The sequence below is a fragment of the Pan paniscus genome, chromosome 4 (genome assembly GCF_029289425.2).
Source record: "Pan paniscus chromosome 4, NHGRI_mPanPan1-v2.0_pri, whole genome shotgun sequence".
In the NCBI taxonomy this organism is placed as follows: Eukaryota; Metazoa; Chordata; class Mammalia; order Primates; family Hominidae; genus Pan; species Pan paniscus.
Window position 1 is genome coordinate 172,057,759 of NC_073253.2, and position 18,135 is coordinate 172,075,893.

General features: G+C 44.4%; 1 protein-coding gene across 7 annotated transcripts in view; it reads right to left on the minus strand.

Moving 5' to 3' along the window:
- The window catches only part of UIMC1 (ubiquitin interaction motif containing 1), a 115,824-nt gene that overhangs the window by 69,416 nt on the left and 28,273 nt on the right, over nucleotides 1–18,135 (minus strand). For all 7 annotated transcript variants that reach the window (XM_008958133.6, XM_055113044.3, XM_003806848.7 and 4 more), the window contains one exon: nucleotides 5,311–5,465. In XM_008958133.6, coding sequence (XP_008956381.1) covers nucleotides 5,311–5,465 — 155 coding nt within the window. The remainder of the gene's footprint in view (nucleotides 1–5,310; nucleotides 5,466–18,135) is intronic.

The window sequence follows — 18,135 nt, forward strand, 5'->3', positions numbered from 1 at the left end:
ATCACTTGAACCCAGGAGGCGGAGGTTGCAGTGAGCCAAGATCGCGCCACTGCTCTACAGCCTGGGGCAAGAGAGTAAGATTCTGTCTCAAAAAAAAAAAAAAAAAAAAGAGAGAAATAAGACAAATCCACAACTATGGTCAAAGACTTCAACGGCCTCCTCAAAATATTTGTAGAATAGACAGAAAACCAATAAATATAAAGTAGATTTGAACAACACTATCATCAAACTTCATCAGATTGACATTTACAGAAATCACTATCCAAAACGTGCGTTCTTCTCAAGTACACACAGAATATTCTGGGCCATAAAACAAGTCTCACTAAGTTTAAAAATGATTCAAATCATATAAAGTACATACTATTAATGGAGATTGCAGTAAGCCGAGATCACGTCATTGTGCCACTGCACTCCAACCTGGATGACAGAGCAAGACTCCATCTCGGAAAAAAAAAAAACAAAAGAAAAAAAAAACAGAAACAAAAAAGGCCAGGTGCAGTGGCTCACACCTGTAATTCCAGCACTTTAGGAGGCCAAGCTGGGTGGATCACCTGAGGTCAGGAGTTTGAGACCAGCCTGGCCAACATGGTAAAACCCCCTCTCTACTAAAAATACAAAAATTGCGCAGGCGTGGTGGCAGGCACCTGTAATCTCAGCTACTCCGCAGGCTGAGGCAGGCAGAATCACCTGAACCTGGGAAGCAGAGGTTGCAGTGAGCTGATATCATGCCACTGAACTCCAGCTTGGGCAACAGAGTGAGACTCCGTCTCAAAAAAATACATATAAAAAAATAAAAATAATAACAAAACAAAAACAAAAAACAAACGTGTTCCTAAGATTCCAACTGCTTTTTTCTATTCTAAAGCAGAAAAAAAGACTTTTTTTCATATACAAAAATACCAAGACACTATAAGAATATGAAATACATATTAAAAATCAGTTGGTAGGCCAGGTGCAGTGACTCACGCCTATAATCCCAGCACTTTGGGAGGCCGAGGCGGATGGATCACAAGGTCAGGAGATCGAGACCATCCTGGCTACCACAGTGAAACCCCGTCTCTACTAAAAATACAAAAAAAATTAGCCGGGCGTGGTGGCAGGCGCCTGTAGTCCCAGCTACTCGGGAGGCTGAGGCAGGAGAATGGTGTAAACCCGGGAGGCGGAGCTTGCAGTGAGCAGAGATAGCGCCACCGCACTCCAGCCTGGGCGACAGAGCGAGACTCCGTCTCAAAAAAATAAAATAAAATAAAATAAAAATCATTTGGTAGCCCAGTTTTATGGGAGATTTTTAGGAAACCCTATAAAACAAATAATTCCTATACTATTTAAATTGTGGTAGGACATAGAAAAAAATAATAAGCTTTCCTTCTCTTTTATATCATAACCCTAATACTAACATCTGATGAAGGCCATAGCGCCCCCCAAAAAAACTTTATAAAGCCAATGGCACTAGGAGTACAGATGCAAAACTCCTAAATAATATATTGAGAAAAAAATCAATATTATATTAATATAACACATCATGACCAAGTATGATTTATTTCATAAATGCAAAGATGTTCCAACATTAGAAAATACTAATCCCATATATAATATTAGTTGATTAAAGGAGAAAAACTACTCCATCATCTTGCTAAATAAAGGACATTTGATTAAACATAATTCCTAAAACCACTACTAGTAAATAAGCAATTAAAGGATAGTTCCTTAACATAAAAACAGAAATATGAAACAAATAGCAAAACATCAGAAGTAAAAGATGTGCTCTATTGCTAGTATCAATCAACATTATTCTGGAAGCTACAGCCAATGCAATGAAAACAAGCAAAAAAAGGTGTAAGTGCTAGAGAGTAAGAGAAAAATGATCATTATTAGCAGAGATAAATGCCTACCTAAAATACCCAAGACAATCAACTGAACAATTATAAAAATATGTGACAGATTAACGGAAGAAAAACAGAGACACACCCATTTATAAACAAGATTTTAGTTTATGATAAAGGTAAAATTTCAAATACCTGGGGAATGGAGAGATTATTGGAAAGTGTTGGTAGATATGTCTAATCACCGATACTTAGTTTTTCAAAATATATGTATGCTGTTCAGGGATACATGTAAATGTGGTAAAACTGTAAGGAGAAACATGGGAAGATAGAATACATAGTCGTTACCTTTAGAAAGGTGGAAAAGAGCTGGGTGCGGTGGCTCACGCCTGTAATCCCAACACTTTGGGGTGTATCACCTGAGGTCAAGAGTTTGAGACCAGCCTGGCCAACATGGTGAAACCTCGTCTCTACTAAAAATACAAAAATTAGCCAGGCATGGTGGCACCTGTAATCCCAGCTACTCAAGAGGCTGAGGCAGGAGAATCGCTTGAACCTGGGAGGCGGACGTCGCAGTGAGCCGAGATCGCACCACTACACTCCAGCCTAGGCAACAGAGCGATACTCCATCTCAAAAAAAAAAAAGAAAGGTGGAAAAGAATGCAATTGGGAAGGGACACACTAAGAGAAGAGGGATTCTCAGGTGGTAACTGCAAGCGTTCACATTAATTTTTAAAACCATGCATTTATATTTTATGCACATTCCTGTATGTATAACATATATGACGTATGACATATGTGCTGCTATAGAAAGGTCTCCCGGAAATACTATAATGGTTAATTTTAGGTATCAGTTTGACTGGAGTAAGAAATACCCAGAGAACTAGTAAAGTATTATTTTCTGGTGTGTCTGTCCGGGTGTTTGCAGAGGAGATTAGAGTGTGAGTCTGAGTGACTAAGTGGGGAAGATTTGCACTCAATGTGGGTGAACACCATCCAACTGGCTGGGGGGCTAAATAGAATAAAAACATAGGAAAGGCAAATTTGTCTCTCTCCTGGAGCTGGGACACATTCTTCTTCTTCTACCCTTGGACATCAGAATTCCAGGCTCTCCAAGCCTTGGATTTCAGGCCTTACACTCAGCACCCCTTACCCCTTGTCCTCAGGCCTTCAGACTTCCACTGAGCCATACTACTGGCATCCCAGGGTATCCAGCTTGCAAATAGACTATTGTGGGGACTTTTCAACCTCCATAATTAAATGAGCCAATTCCCCTAATAAATTCCATCCGTCCGTCCATCTGTCCTTCCGTCCATCCACCCTTCTGTCCTTCTGTCCGTCCGTCCGTCCGTCCATCCGTCCATCCGTCCATCCGTCCATCCGCCTATCCTATTGGTTCCATGTCTCTGGAGGACCTAACACAGACATTAAGTGAAAAAAAGCAAAACAGTTTCCACAGCATGGTTCTTTTCCTGTAAAAATCTCTACTGATAATGTATGCACAAAAATTTTTTTCCGAGGACACAGAAGAAATTACTGCCTTCAGATCACACAGATGACATCAAGAAATTATTTTAAAAATGAAAAAGAAATTATTGCTTATGGTTAAATGTCTGTAGTGTATATTTTCATTTCATATCTTTCTAAACTGTTTTGTTACGGCTTGGATTTTTTTTTAAACATATATGTATACATTTTTTTTTTAACGTATCTGTATCTGTGTATTTAATATTTTTATTTTTGTTAATATTAAGATGATATCCAAGTAGTACAATTGTTTTGTTTTCTTTCTGTTTTAGATGGAGTGCAGTGGTACAATCATAGCTCACTGCAGCCTCAAACTCCTTGAACTCCTAGGCTCAAGCAATTCTCCCACCTGCCTCAGCTTCCCAAGTATCTGGGACTACAGGCACACGCCACCATGCCCAGCTAAGTTTTGTATTTTTTGTAGAGACAGGGTCTTACTATGTTGGTCAGGCTGGTCTCAAACGCCTGGCCTCAAGCAATCCTCCTAAGCTTCCCGAAGCACTGGGATTATAGGCATGAGTCACCAGGGATGTACCTACCCCTTGTTTTGTTCTCTATACGCTTATGCCTTTAAAATGAACTATGTAGATAAAAGTCCTAATTAAAAACTGAACTATAAGGAACTTTTTGTTTTGTTGGTTTTTTTTTTTTTTTTTTTGAGACGGAGTCTCCCTCTGTCACCCAGGCTAGAGTGCAGTGGCGCAATCTCGGCTCACTGCAAGCTCCGCCTCCAGGGTTCAAGCAATTCTCCTGACTCAGCCTCCAAAGTAGCTGGGACTACAGGCACGTGCCACCACACCTGGCTAATTTTTTGTATTTTTAGTAGAGATGGGATTTCACTGTGTTAACCAGGATGGTCTCGATCTCCTGACCTTGTGATCCACTCGCCTCGGCCTCCCAAAGTGCTGGGATTACAGGTGTGAGCTGCCGTGCCCGGCCAAGAAACGTTTCTGAAAAATCAATAAAGATGTAAAGAAATGCTCAATCTTGCTAACCAAAAATATGTCATTTTTTGGCCAGATGCAGTGGTTCACATCTGTAACCCCAGCACCTCAGGAGGCCTAGGCAGGATTGCTTGAGGATGGGAGTTTGATACCATCCTGGGCAACATGGCGAAACCCCATTTCTACAAAAAAAAATACAAAAATTAGCCAGGCATAATGGCTCGAGCCTGTAGTCCCAACTACATGGGAGGCTGAGGTGGGACCAGGAGAAGGAAGGTGGAGTGAGCTGAGCTAACACCACTGCACTCCAGCCTAGGTGACAGAGGGAGACCCTGGCTCTAGAAAAAAAATATATATATAGGAGAAACAGAAGAAAATCTGAAGGAAAAAACAATGACTTAATTCATTGAGATGAGACCTGCAGGCAGGCAGAAAACTCCAATAAACAAATAGAAATACAGGATAAAGGAAAAAGGTTACAATCTTTATTCCGGAGAATAAAGCTTTCTAAAATGATAAAAATGTTGTATAGCTCTGCTGTCTAATACAACTGACACTAGCCTTATGTGTCTTTAATCACTTGAAATGTGACTAGTGCAACAGAGAAGCTGATTTTTAATTTTAGTTATTTTTAAACAGCTACAGATGGCCAGGTGCTATTATATGTAGAACACATCAAGAGACTTAAGAACATTCACGTGTTTTTCCTCTCACTTTCTAGACACATGAAAACTAAGATTTACAATTGATTTAGATGATTCAAATAGTTCCAAAATGCCACTTTGGATTACTATATTATAAAACTGAAGAACTATGATCCATCCTCAACCAAGCAACAGGATTACTACCTTAAGTAATTCTTCACTCCATTTACAAATTAAAACAAAGCTGAGTAAAAATTTCACGGTTTTGGTGAGCTGGCATTAAGGTGAAGTCAGTCACGAAACAAACTCCCCATGGGTAAAGAAGCACAGTTTGAGAGCTACAGCTCTACTTTTCAGCTCTACTTCACTAACCTCTCCATCACTATCGGATATCACAATGAATGCATCCTCAAGTCTACGCTTCCTCTTCACACCGACAGAACTGGTAGTTTCCACATCCTTCTTCTCCAGGTTCCGAGATTCGGAGACTTCTTTAACTTTTTTCTTTCTCCGTGGCATCCTTTTGTCTAGAATAAAAGGACAATAATTTTGTCTAGAATAAAAAGATCATAATTTACTTAAAGTATAAGTTTTCTAGAAGCTATTCAACTTAGTCTTTTTTTGAGATGGTCTCGCTTTGTTGCCCAGGCTGGAGTGCAATGGCACGATCTTGGCTCACTGCAACCGCTGCCTCCCAGGTTCAAGCAATCCTCCTGCCTCAGCCTCCCGAGTAGCTGGGACTACAGGCACACGCCACCACACTGGCTAATTTTTGCATTTTTAGTACAGACAAAGTTTCACCATGTTGGCCAGGCTGGTCTCAAACTCCTGACTTCAGGTGATCCACCCATTGTCAGCCTCCCATAGTGCTGAGATTACAGACATGAGCCACCACATCCAGCCTAATTTTTGTATTTTTGTAGAGACTGGGTTTCACTATGTTGGCCAGGCTGGTATTGAACTCCTGACCTCAGGTCATCTGCCCGCCTTGGCCTCCCAAAGTGTTGGGGTTACAGGAGTGAGCCACCATGCCCAGCCTCAATTTAATCTTGTAAAAGAAAAAGATAACCCTATCTAACAGAAGCAAAACTGCATTTCTTAACTTGTCTACTACTCATTAAAAATATAGCCCTCTCCCTCTCCCCCTCCCCCTCCCCCCTCCCTCCTTTCTTCGGTCTCCCTCTGTTGCCGATAATGCCATGATCTTGGCTCACTGCAACCTCCCTGCCTCAGGCTCCCGTGATTCTCCTACCTCGGCCTGCCAAGTGCCTGGGATTCCAGGCACGCGCCGCCACTCCTGACTGGTTTTTGTATTTTTGGTGGAGACCGGGTTTCGCCGTATTGACCGGGCTGGTCTCCAGCTCCTGGCCTCGGGTGATCTGCCCGCCTCGGCCTCCCGAGGTGCTGGGATTGCAGACGGAGTCTCGCTCACTCAGTGCTCAATGTTGCCCAGGCTAGAGTGCAGTGGCGTGATCTCGGCTCGCTACAACCTCCACCTCCCAGCCGCCTGCCTTGGCCTCCCAAAGGGCTAAGATTACAGCCTCTGCCCACCCGCCCACCCCATCTAAGAAGTGAGCAGCGTCTCTGCCTGGCTGCCCATCATCTGGGATGTGAGGAGCCCCTCTGCCCGGCCTCCCCGTCTGGGATGTGAGGAGTGCCTCTGCCCGGCCACCCCGTCTGGGAAGTCAGGAGCGCCTCTACCCGGCCGCCACCCCGTCTAGGAAGTGAGGAGCACCTGCCTGGCCGCCCATCGTCTGGGATGTGAGGAGCCCCTCTGCCCGGCCGCCCCGTCTGGGAAGTGAGGAGCGCCTCTACCCGGCCGCCACCCCGTCTAGGAAGTGAGGAGCCCCTGCCTGGCCGCCCATCGTCTGGGATGTGAGGAGCGCCTCTGCCCGGCCGCCCCGTCTGGGAAGTGAGGAGTGCCTCTGCCCGGCCACCCCGTCTGGGAGGAAGTGAGGAGCGCCTCTGCCCGGCTGCCCCGAATGGGAGGTGAGGAGCGCCACTGCCTGGCCGCCCCGTCTGGGAAGTGAGGAGCGCCTCTGCCCGGCCGCCACACCGTCTCGGAAGGGAGGAGTGTCTCTACCCGACCACCCATCGTCTGGGATGTGAGGAGCGCCTCTGCCCGGCCGCCCCGTCTGGGAAGTGAGGAGCGTCTCTGCCTGGCTGCCCTGTCTGGGAAGTGAGGAGTGCCTCTGCCCGGCCGCCACCCCGTCTGGGATGTGAGGAGCACCTCTGCCCAGCCGCCCTGTCTGGGAAGTGAGAAGTGCCTCTGCCCAGCCGCCCCGTCTGGGAGGAAGTGAGGAGCGCCTCTGCCCGGCCGCCCTGTCTGGGAAGTGAGGAGCGCCTCTGCCCGGCCGCCCCGAATGGGAAGTGAGGAGCGCCTCTGCCCGGCCGCCCCGAATGGGAAGTGAGGAGCGCCTCTGCCCGGCCGGACCGTCTGGGATGTGAGGAGCGCCTCTGCCCGGCCGCCACCCCATCTGGGAAATGGGGAGCGCCTCTGCCCAGCCGCCCCATCTGGGAAGTGAGGAGCGCCTCTGCCCGGCCGCCACCCCGTCTGGGAAGTGGGGAGCACCTCTGCCCGGCTGCCCCATCTAGGAAGTGAGGAGTGCCTCTGCCCGGCCGCCCCATCTGGGAGGTGTACCCAACAGCTCCGAAGAGACAGCAACCATCGAGAACAGGCCATGATGACAATGGCGGTTTTGTCGAAAAGAAAAGGGGGAAATGTGGTGAAAAGAAAGAGAGATCAGATCGTTACTGTGCCTGTGTAGAAAGAAGTAGACATAGGAGACTCCATTTTGTTCTGTACTAAGAAAAATTCTTCTGCCTTGGGATGCTGTTAATCTATAACCTTACCCCCAACCCCGTGCTCTCTGAAACATGTGCTGTGTCAACTCAGGGTTAAATGGATTAAGGGCGGTGCAAGATGTGCTTTGTTAAAAAGATGCTTGAAGGCAGCATGCTTGTTAAGAGTCATCACCACTCCCTAATCTCAAGTACCCAGGGACACAAACACTGCGGAAGGCCGCAGGGACCTCTGCCTAGGAAAACCAGAGACCTTTGTTCACGTGTTTATCTGCTGACCTTCTCTCCACTATTATCCTATGACCCTGCCACATCCCCCTCTCCAAGAAACACCCAAGAATGATCAATAAATACAAAAAATGAAAATATAGAGGAATATTTTTTTAGAAAAATATAGGGAAAAAATGGTTTTTTTTCTATAGAGAGAAACATAGACCAGGCACAGTGGCTCACGCCTGTAATCCCAGCACTTTGGGAAGCTGAGGCAGGTGGATCATTTGACATGAGGAGTTGGAGACTACCCTGGCCAACATGGTGAAACCCTGTCTCTACTAAAAATACAAAAATTAGCCGGGCGTGGTAGCGCATGCCTGTAATCCCTGCTACTCAGGAGACTGAGGCAGGACAATCACTTGAACCCGGGAGGCAGAGGTTGCAGTGAGCTGAGATCGCACCACTGCATTCCAGCCTGGGCAACAAGAGGGGAATTCTGTCTCAAAAAAAAAAAAAAAAACAACTATATAAATATACAAATCTCATTCTCCATGGTGAAATTTCAGTATCAATAATATAGTCATGTATCCTAGTTCTTTAAACATCAATTTAGATAACTGCTTTTCTTGACTACATATTATAATTTACCTACAAGTTTTTTTCTTTTTTGAGACAAGGTCTCGCTCTGTCACCCAGGCTAGGGTGCAGTGGCATGATCGTAGCTCACCACAGCCTCATCCTCCTCATCCTCCTTGGCTCAAACAACCCTCCCACCTCAGCTTCCTGTGCAGCTGGGACCACAGGGGTGTGCCAGCACACCTGGCTAATTTACTTTTTATTCCTTATAAGATAGGATCTCACTATGTTACCTAGGTTAAGATTTTTTAAATACCAAATGCCTCAACCTGATAAAGGACTTCTACAAAAATCCCATAACTAATAAGCTAACATCATGTTTAAAGGTACAAGACTGAATGCTTTCTCCTTTCGACAAGGAGCAAGACAAGAATGTTTCCTTTCAGCTGGGCGCAGCGGCTCACCCCTGTAATCCCAACACTTTGGGAGGCCAAGGCAGGAGGATCACTTGAGGTCAGGAATTTGAGACCATCCTATGCAACATATTTTTTTTTTTGTAGAGACAAGACATGGCATCCTGTCTCTACAGGATAGAAGGCCGTCATGGGCTGATCACCTGAGGTCAGGAGTTCGAGACCAGCCTGGCCAACATGGTAAAACCCCATCTCCACTAAAAACACAAAAATTAGCTGGGCGTGGTGGCACGTGACTATAATCCCAGCTAATCCAGAAGCTGAGGCAGGAGAATCACTTGAATTCGGGAGGTGGAGATTGCAGTGAGCTGAGATTGTGCCACTGCACTCCGGCCTGGGTGCCAGAGTAAGACTTCATCTCAAAAAAAAAAAAAAGAAGTTAGTAAGGCACAGTGGTGAGCACCTACAGTCCCAGCTACTCAAGAGGCTGAGGCAGGAGGATAGCTTGAGTGTGTCTGAGACTGCCATGAGCTATGATCATGCCAATGAACTTCAGCCTAGGCAACTGGGCAACAGAGCAAGACCCTGTCTCAAAAAAAAAAAAAAAGGCTGGGCACAGTGGCTCACACCTATAATCCCAGTATTTTGGGAGGCCAAAGCAGGAGGATGGCTTGAGCCCACAAGTTAAGAGACCAGCCTCATCAACATAGCAAGACCCTGTCTCTACAAAAAATTAAAAAATTAGCTCAGCATGGTGGCATGCCTGTGGTCCCAGCGACTGCAGCCTGGGCAACAGGGCATGGTGCTGTCTCAAAAAAAACAATGTCTGCTTTAATCATTGAACATTATACTTAGGGTTCTAGGCAGAACAATTAAGCAAAGAGAAATAAAAGATACTCAACTTAGAAAGAAGTAAAACTATCACGATTTGCAGATGACATGACCTGTGTTTAAAAAAAAACACTAAGAAACACATTAAAAAACTATTATAGGCCGGGTACAGTGACTCACACTTGTAATCCCAGCACTTCGGGAGGCTGAGGCGGGTGGATTACTTGAGGTCAGGAGTTTGAGACTAGCCTGGCCAATATGGTGAAACCCTGTCTCCACTAAAAATACAAAAATGAGCCAGGAGTGGTGGCGGGCGCCTGTAATCCCAGCTACTTGGGAGGCTGAGGCAGGAGAATCACTTGAACCCAGGAGGCGGAGGTTGCAGTGACCCAAGATCGTGCCATTGGCACTCCAGCCTGGGCAACAAGAGTGAAACCCCATCTCAAAACAACAACAACAAAAAAATCAACAGTTCATCAAGGTTCATCTTGCCTTGTATCAATGCAGGAAACAAGTCAACATACAAAAACCAATTGCATTCCTATATGCTAGACATAAACTATCAAAACTGAAATTTTAAAAATTATATTTCTGGCTGGGCACAGTGGCTCATGTTTAAAATCCCAGCACTTTAGGAGGCTGAGGCTGGTGTATCACTCGAGGTGAGGAGTTTGAGACCAGCCTGGCCAACATGGTGAAACCCCATCTCTACCAAAAAATAAAAAATAAAAAAAACTAGCCAGGCATGGTGGTGCACACAGGTAGTCCCAGCTACTCAGGAGGCTGAGGTAGAAGGACTGCTTGAACCCAGGGCAGAGGTTGCAGTGAGCCAAGATCACACCACTGCCCTCCAGCCTGGGTGACAGAGTGGGACCCTGTCTCAAAAAAATAAAATAAAAATAAACATTAGCCAGGCATGGCAGCTAATGCCTGTAGTCCCAGCTACCTGGCAGGCTAAGGAGGAGGGATCGCCTAAGCCCAGGAGGTTGAGGCTGCAGTAAACTGTGATCACACCACTGCACTCCAGCCTGGGCAACAGAGCAAGACCCTGTCTCACAAAAAAAAAAGACATCAAACGTAAAAGTAGCCCAGCAGAGTGGGCTGTAATCCCAAAACTCTGAGAGGCCGAGACTGGTGGACCACTTAAGCCCAGGAGTTTGAGACCAGACCAGGAAACATGGCAAAACCCTATACAAAAAATACGAAATGTAGCCAGATGTGGTGGCGCACTTGTAGTCCCAGTTAGTTGGGAGGCTCGAGTGGGAGGATGGAGGATCAATTGAGCCCAGGAGGTCAAGGCTGCAGTGAACCAATATCCGTGCCACAGCACTCCAGCCTGGGTGACGGACTACGCCCCTGTCCAAAAAAAAAAAAAAAACAAAACTCAAATCATTAATCATGAGGGAAACGCAAATCAAAACCACAATCAATGACATATCACTTTATACCCACTCTGATGGCTATTTTTTAAATAATGGAAAATAACTAGTGTTGGTAAGGATGCTGGAGAAACTGGAACTCTAGTACACTGTATTATTGATAGGATGTAAAATGGTGTAGCCACTATGCGGAAACAAAAGGAATGAAGTATTAATACATGCTACAACATGGATGAACCTTGAAAACATGCCAAGCGAAAGAAGCCAGACATAAAAGGCACATATTGTATGATTCTATTTATAAGAAATAGCCAGAATAGGCAAATCCATAGGCAGAAAGCAGATTAGTGATTACCAGAAGATGAGGTAGGGGAAAATGTACAATGACTGCTTAATAGATATAAGGTTTATTTTGGGGATGATAGAAATGTTCTGGAATTAGAAAGTGGTAATTGCACAACACTGTGAATTTATTAAAAGCCACCAAATTGTACACTTAAAATGACTGAAATGGTAGATTTTGTTAGGTGAAATTTTTTTTTTTTTTTTGAGATAGAGTCTTACTCTGTTGCCAGGCTGGAGTGCAGTGGTGCGATCTCTGCTCACTGCAGCCTCCCGGGTTCAAGCAATTCTCCTGCCTCAGCCTCCCAAGCAGCTGGGGCTACAGGCATGTGCCACCACGCCAGGCTAATTTTTGTATTTTTAGTAGAGATGGGGTTTCACCACGTTGGCCAAGATGGTCTCAATCTCTCGACCTCATGATCCACCCACCTTGGCCTCCCAAAGTGCTGGGATTACAGGGTGAGCCACCGTGCCTGGCCTGTTAGGTGAATTTTACCTCAATTTTTTAAAAAGGGGAGCCCCGGATGATTTTATTTTACAGCCAGAGCAGAGAATCACTGACTCAATCACAGATTTAAATAAAGCCACCTTAACTTTGTAACAAACTTCTCAAACCATTCAATTACTCCTAAGGGGGTTGTTACATCTTATTATCAGAAGTAGTCTGTACAATACTAGCATTAAAGTTTTTCTAAAAAAAACACTTAAAGGATTAAAAAATTCTAAATTAAGGGATAGTAACAACATACACACCCAGATGCTTACAATTTACAAAATCATTCCCCATGATAAAACTCGACACACAAACATCCTTTTCCGCATTTAATGCATATTTTTAATGATTAAAGAACAAGAAATTACAAAGATGAAAAAATTAGCCAGGCGCAGTGGCTCAAGTCTGTAATCCCAGCACTTTGGGAGACCAAGGTGAGAGGATCATCTGAGGACAAGAGTTTGAGACCAGCCTGGACAACATGGTGAAACCCCATCTCTATTAAAAATACAAAATTAGCTGGGTGTGGTGGCACATGCCTGCAGACCCAGCTACTGGAGAGGCTGGGGCAGGAGGATTGCTTGAACCCAGGAGATGGAGGTTGCAGTGAACCGAGATCACACCACTGCACTCCAGCCTAGTCAACCAACGAAGACCCTGTCTCAAAAAAAAAAAAAAAAGAAATATACTTTTAACTTCTGTATTTAAATACAGTTAACAGAATATTTATTGCATATGCAATGCAGAGGTAGCTAGTTATTATTTAAGTATACATAAATTCATACTAAAGCAGTAACATCTCACTACATAACTAGATGTGACCTATCCGCTATGGTCTAAATGTTTGTGTCCCTCCAAAATTCATATGCTGACATCTAATCCCCAATGTGTTGGTAAGAAATGGGGCCAGGCGCAGTGGCTCACGTCTGTAATCCCAGCACTTTGGGAGGCCGAGGCAGGCGGATCATGAGGTCAGGAGATCGAGACCATCCTGGCTAACATGGTGAAACCCCATCTCTACTAAAAATACAAAAAAATTAGCCAGGCGTGGTGGCGGGAGCCTGTAGTCCCAGCTACTCGGGAGGCTGAGGCAGGAGAATGGCGTGAACCCGGGAGGCGGAGCTTGCAGTGAGCTGAGATCGAGCCACTGCACTCCAGCCTGGGCAACAGAGCGAGACTCTGTTACAAAAAAAAAAAAAAAAAAAAAGAAAGAAAGAAATGGGGACTTAGGGAAGTCATGAAGACACAGCACTCATGAATGGGACTAGTGCCCTTATAAGAGAGGCCTAAGAGAAACTGTTTGCCCCTTTTACCCTTCTGCCATGTGAAGACACAGCAAGAAGGTCCCACCTTTTAAGCAGAGAGCAAGCCCTCATCAGGCACCTTGATCTTAGATTTACCAGACTTCAGAACTGTGAACAAAAAAAATTGTACTGTTTATAAATTACCCAGTCTAAGATATTCTGTTATAGCAGCAGGAAAAGGTTAAAAACCTATCAAGTTACCATTACACAAATTAAAACACAAATAAGATGACATATTTGTACTTCCTAAATTAATTTTATATTAATTTGCAAGAAGTGAATTTTCTAAACCCCAAACTATAACAGAAATGGAAAAAACACAAATGCAACTTTGTACAAATGTTGCCATATTTCTAATATAAATAGATTTTATATTTATGTTTTTGTTTTTTGAGATAGGGGCTTGTTCTGTTGCCTTGGCTTGAATGCAATGTGTATGATCATAGCTCGCTGCAACCTGTAACTCTTAGGTTCAAGGAATCCTCCTGCCCCAGCTTCCCAGGTAGGTAGGACTACAAGAGTACACCACCACACTCAGCTAATTTTTTTTTTTTAAAGAGATGGGGGTCTTGCTATGTTGCCCAGGCTGGTCTTGAACTCCTGGCCTCAAACGATCCTCCTGCCTTGGCCTCCTAAAATGCTAGGATTAGAGGCACAAGCCATCATGACTAATCAAGTCCTCAGTTTTATTTTTTATTTTTATTTTTTTTTTTTTTGAGACGGAGTCTCGCTCTTTCACCCAGGCCAGACTGCAGTGGCGCTATCTCGGCTCACTGCAAGCTCTGCCTCCCAGGTTCACACCATTCTCCTGCTTCAGCCTCCTGAGTAGCTGGGATTACAGGCGCCCGCCACCACGCCCGGCTAATTTTTTTTGCATTTTTAGGAGAGATGGGGTTTCACCGTGTTAGCCAAGATGGTCTCGATCTCCTGACCTCGTGATCCGCCTGCCTCAGCCTCCCAAAGTGCTGGGATTACAGACATGAGCCACCAAGCCCGGCCTCAGTTTTAATTCACCTTACTCTACCTTTTTAGATTCAGGTCTGCTACTACCATAATGAAGACTACCCAAAGAGCAAATCTCTTTGGGGAGAAACAGCAAAGACAACTGAGGGGAAAGAATATGAAATCTGGCAAATTGAGAAGACAGATCTGACCAGCCTGGGCAACACAGAAAGACTGCCTCTTGATCACCTGAGGTCGGGAGCTCAAGACCAGCCTGACCAACATGGAGAAATCCCATCTCTACTAAAAATACAAAATTAGCCAGGCATGGTGGCACTATTGCATTCAAGCCTGGGCAACAAGAGTGAAACTCCGTCTCAAAAAAAAAAAAAAAAAAAGGCCAGGCACGGTGGCTCACACCTGTAATCCCAGCACTTTGAGAGGCCGAGGCGGGCAGATCACGAGGTCAGGAGATCAAAACCATCCTGGCTAACACAGTGAAACCCCATCTCTACTAAAAATACAAAAAATTCGCCGGGCATGGTGGCAGGCACCTGTAGTCCCACCTACTCGGGAGGCTGAGGCAGGAGAATGGCGTGAACCTGGGAGGCGGAGCTTGCAGTGAGCCGAGATTGTGTCACTGCACTCCAGCCTGTGAGACAGAGCAAGACTCCGTTTCAAAAAAAAGAAAGACCCCACCTCTACAAAAAAATTTTAAAAATTAGCCAGGTGTGGTGGTGCACACCTATAGTCCCAGCTACTTGAGAGGCTAAGGTGACATGATCACCTGAGCCTAGGGAGGTGGAGGCTGCATTGAGCCATGATGGCGCCACTGCACTCTAGCCTGGGCAACAGAGTGAGACCTCATCTCATAAGAAGAGATAGATTAATACTTAGAGAACTGCCAGCCAAGAGTTCTTAACCTGTCAATCCAAAAGCCCTTAAAGAATCTATAGATTGGCTTCAGGGGATTAACTAAAATTGTGTGTAAAATTGGTTTTTTCAGTATCTTCCTTGGAAAAATTATTATATTTTTTATTGAATTCTCAAAGGAGTGAAAGACCCAAAAGAGTGTAGAACTATCAAGATTTGGCCAGGAATAGTGGCACATGCCTGTAATCCCAGCACTTTGGGGAGCCAGGGCAGAAGGATCACTAGAACTCAAGCGTTCAAGACGAGCCTCAGCAACATAGTGAGACCCTGTCTCAATTTAAAAAAAAAAAAAAAGGTGACTGAGTAAATAAAGGTTTCTTAGGACATAAAGAAATTTTTTTAATTGATAAATTTGACTTTATTGAAATTTAAAACTTCTGCTCTTTAAAAAAAGACCATTAAGAAGCCACACAATGACAGTCTGGGCAAAATAGCAAGGCCTTGTCTCTATAAAAAAAAAAATTTTTTTTTAATTAGCTGGGTATGGTGGCACACACCTGTAGTTCCAGCTACTCAGAAGGCTGAAGTGGAAGGATCACCTGAACCAGGGAGGTCAAAGCTGCAATGAGATGTGGTCACGCTACTGCACTCCAGCCTAGGCAACAGAGTAAGACCCCGTATCAAAAAAGAAAACAAAAAGCCACCATAGAATGGAAGAAAATATGTGCAATACATTTATCTTGCAAAAGACTTGTATCCAGAATATACAAAGAATTATTGGGCCAGAAATGTTGGCTCACGCCTGTAATCCCAGCACTTTGGGAGGCTAAGGCAGGTGGATCACCTGAGATCAGGAGTTCGAGACCAGCATGGCCAACATGGAGAAACCCCATCTCTACTAAAAATACAAAAATCAGCTGGGCATGGTGGTGTGCACCTATAATCCCAGCTACTGGGGAGGCTGAGGCATGAGAATCATTTGAACCCCAGAGACAGGGGTTGAGCCAAGACTGTGCCACTGCACTCCAGCCTGGGCAACAGAGCAAGACTCCATCTCAAAAAAAAAAAAAAAAATTCTTGGCCGGGTGCAGTGGCTCATGCCTGTAATCCCAGCACTTTATGAGGCCAACATGGCTCACCACAATCTCAACCTCCTAGACTCAAGCAATTCTTCCATCTCAACCTCCCAAGTAGCTAGGACCACAGGCATGTGCCACCACACCCAGCTAATTTACTTTTTATTTTTTGTAGAGACAAGGTCTCACTACATTGCCCAGACTGGTCTCGAACTCCTGGGCTCAAGTGATCCTCCCACCCAGGTCTCCCAAAGTGCTGGGATTACAGATGTGAGCCACCATGCCCAGGCACAAATATTTTCTTACCTTTTAAAAATATATCTAATCATCATGGCACGAATATACCTATATAACAAACCTGTACGTTCTGCACATGTACCCCAGAACTTAAAGACTTAAAGTCTAATAATTAAATATATAAAGTATCTCTACTGATAATTTGTAAGGCACAACCACAACATATGTATATTTACTTTATTAACTATATGAATACTAATGTATTTTGTGTACTGGAAAACATACAAAAATCTGCCAGGCGCGGTGGCTCACGCATGTAATCCCACCACATTGGGAGGATCACCTGAGGTCAGGAGTTTGAGACCAGCCTGGTCAACACGGTGAAACCCCGTCTCTACTAAAAATACAAAAATTAGCTGGGAATGGTGGCAGGCACTTGTAGTCCCAGCTACTTGGGAGGCTGAGGCAGGAGAACTGCTTGCACTCAGGAAGCAGAGGTTGCAGTGAGCCAAGATCACACCACTGCAGTCCAGCCTGGGTAACAAGAGTGAAACTCTATCTCAAAAAAAAAAAAAAAAAAGAAGAAAGCATACAAAAATCAAAGTGTGAAAAGGATGAAATAGTAAAAAACACTTGGGTAATGCAGCATAAACATGCTTATTAAACACATAAACACTGGGAGGCTGGCTATGCCACTTTACATCTCTAGGTGGATTCCAAAAATTACACTCCAGCCTGAACAACACACTGAGACCCTATCTCAAAAGAAAAAATAAAAAAAGACAAACCAATATTTAAAAGAAGCAAGTGATATTAACAAACTTCACAAAAGGAGATATACTAAAGGCCAATAAGGAAAAACAAACAGATATTCAATATCATTATTCATCAAGAAATTACAAATTAAATTTACAATGGCCTAACACTGTATATCCGTTAGAATGGCTAAAATTGAAAATAGTGACAATACAAATGTGGGCAGGAATGCAGAATATAATGAACCTCTCATATACCGCTAATGGGAATGTAAAATGGCATAACCACTTTGGAAAACTGGCAGTTTCTTTAAAAAAAAAAAAAAAAAAGTATAACTGTCATGTAAGCCAGTCATTCTGTTGCGGGAATCTGGAGACTGGAGAGACCAATACGTGGAACAGGAGGATTTTCTTTAGGTGGCCACCAGCCCAGCAGATTAACATCCAAAGGCTGAGCCCTCAACAAAGACAGGGCTTGACTTTTATACACACTTCTGAAAGGGAGTTGGCTAGTTTGAATGGTGCGGTGGGAATGTGACGGTGCGAAACTCATGGGGCAGGCAAGCAGGCTTACAGAAGCAGAACAAAGGCAGTTAATTAAATTGCGACAGGTCTCGCAACGCAAGCATAGCTTGTGATCTTGCAGCTGCACTGTAGGGAAAACAGGAACTTACAAAACTTGTGAAACACAGGTATTTGTAGAAATACTTATGAGAAAGGAATTTGTTTTCTTTTCTTATCCTCACTCTGGGGTGGGGGTGTGGGGCGCAGTGTGCTGGGAGAGTATCTGGAGCTCATTCCTTTGGGCTCTGGCTTTTCAGACAGTGTTATCAAGGCTCTGCCAGGGCCCTGCCTATTGCTGGCCTTGGAGTGAGTCAGCCAAGTACAGGAAAACTTGTTTTTCTCTTTTTAACTTTGCTTCAATTCCACTACTATTAATTACCCAGTAGAAATGAAAACA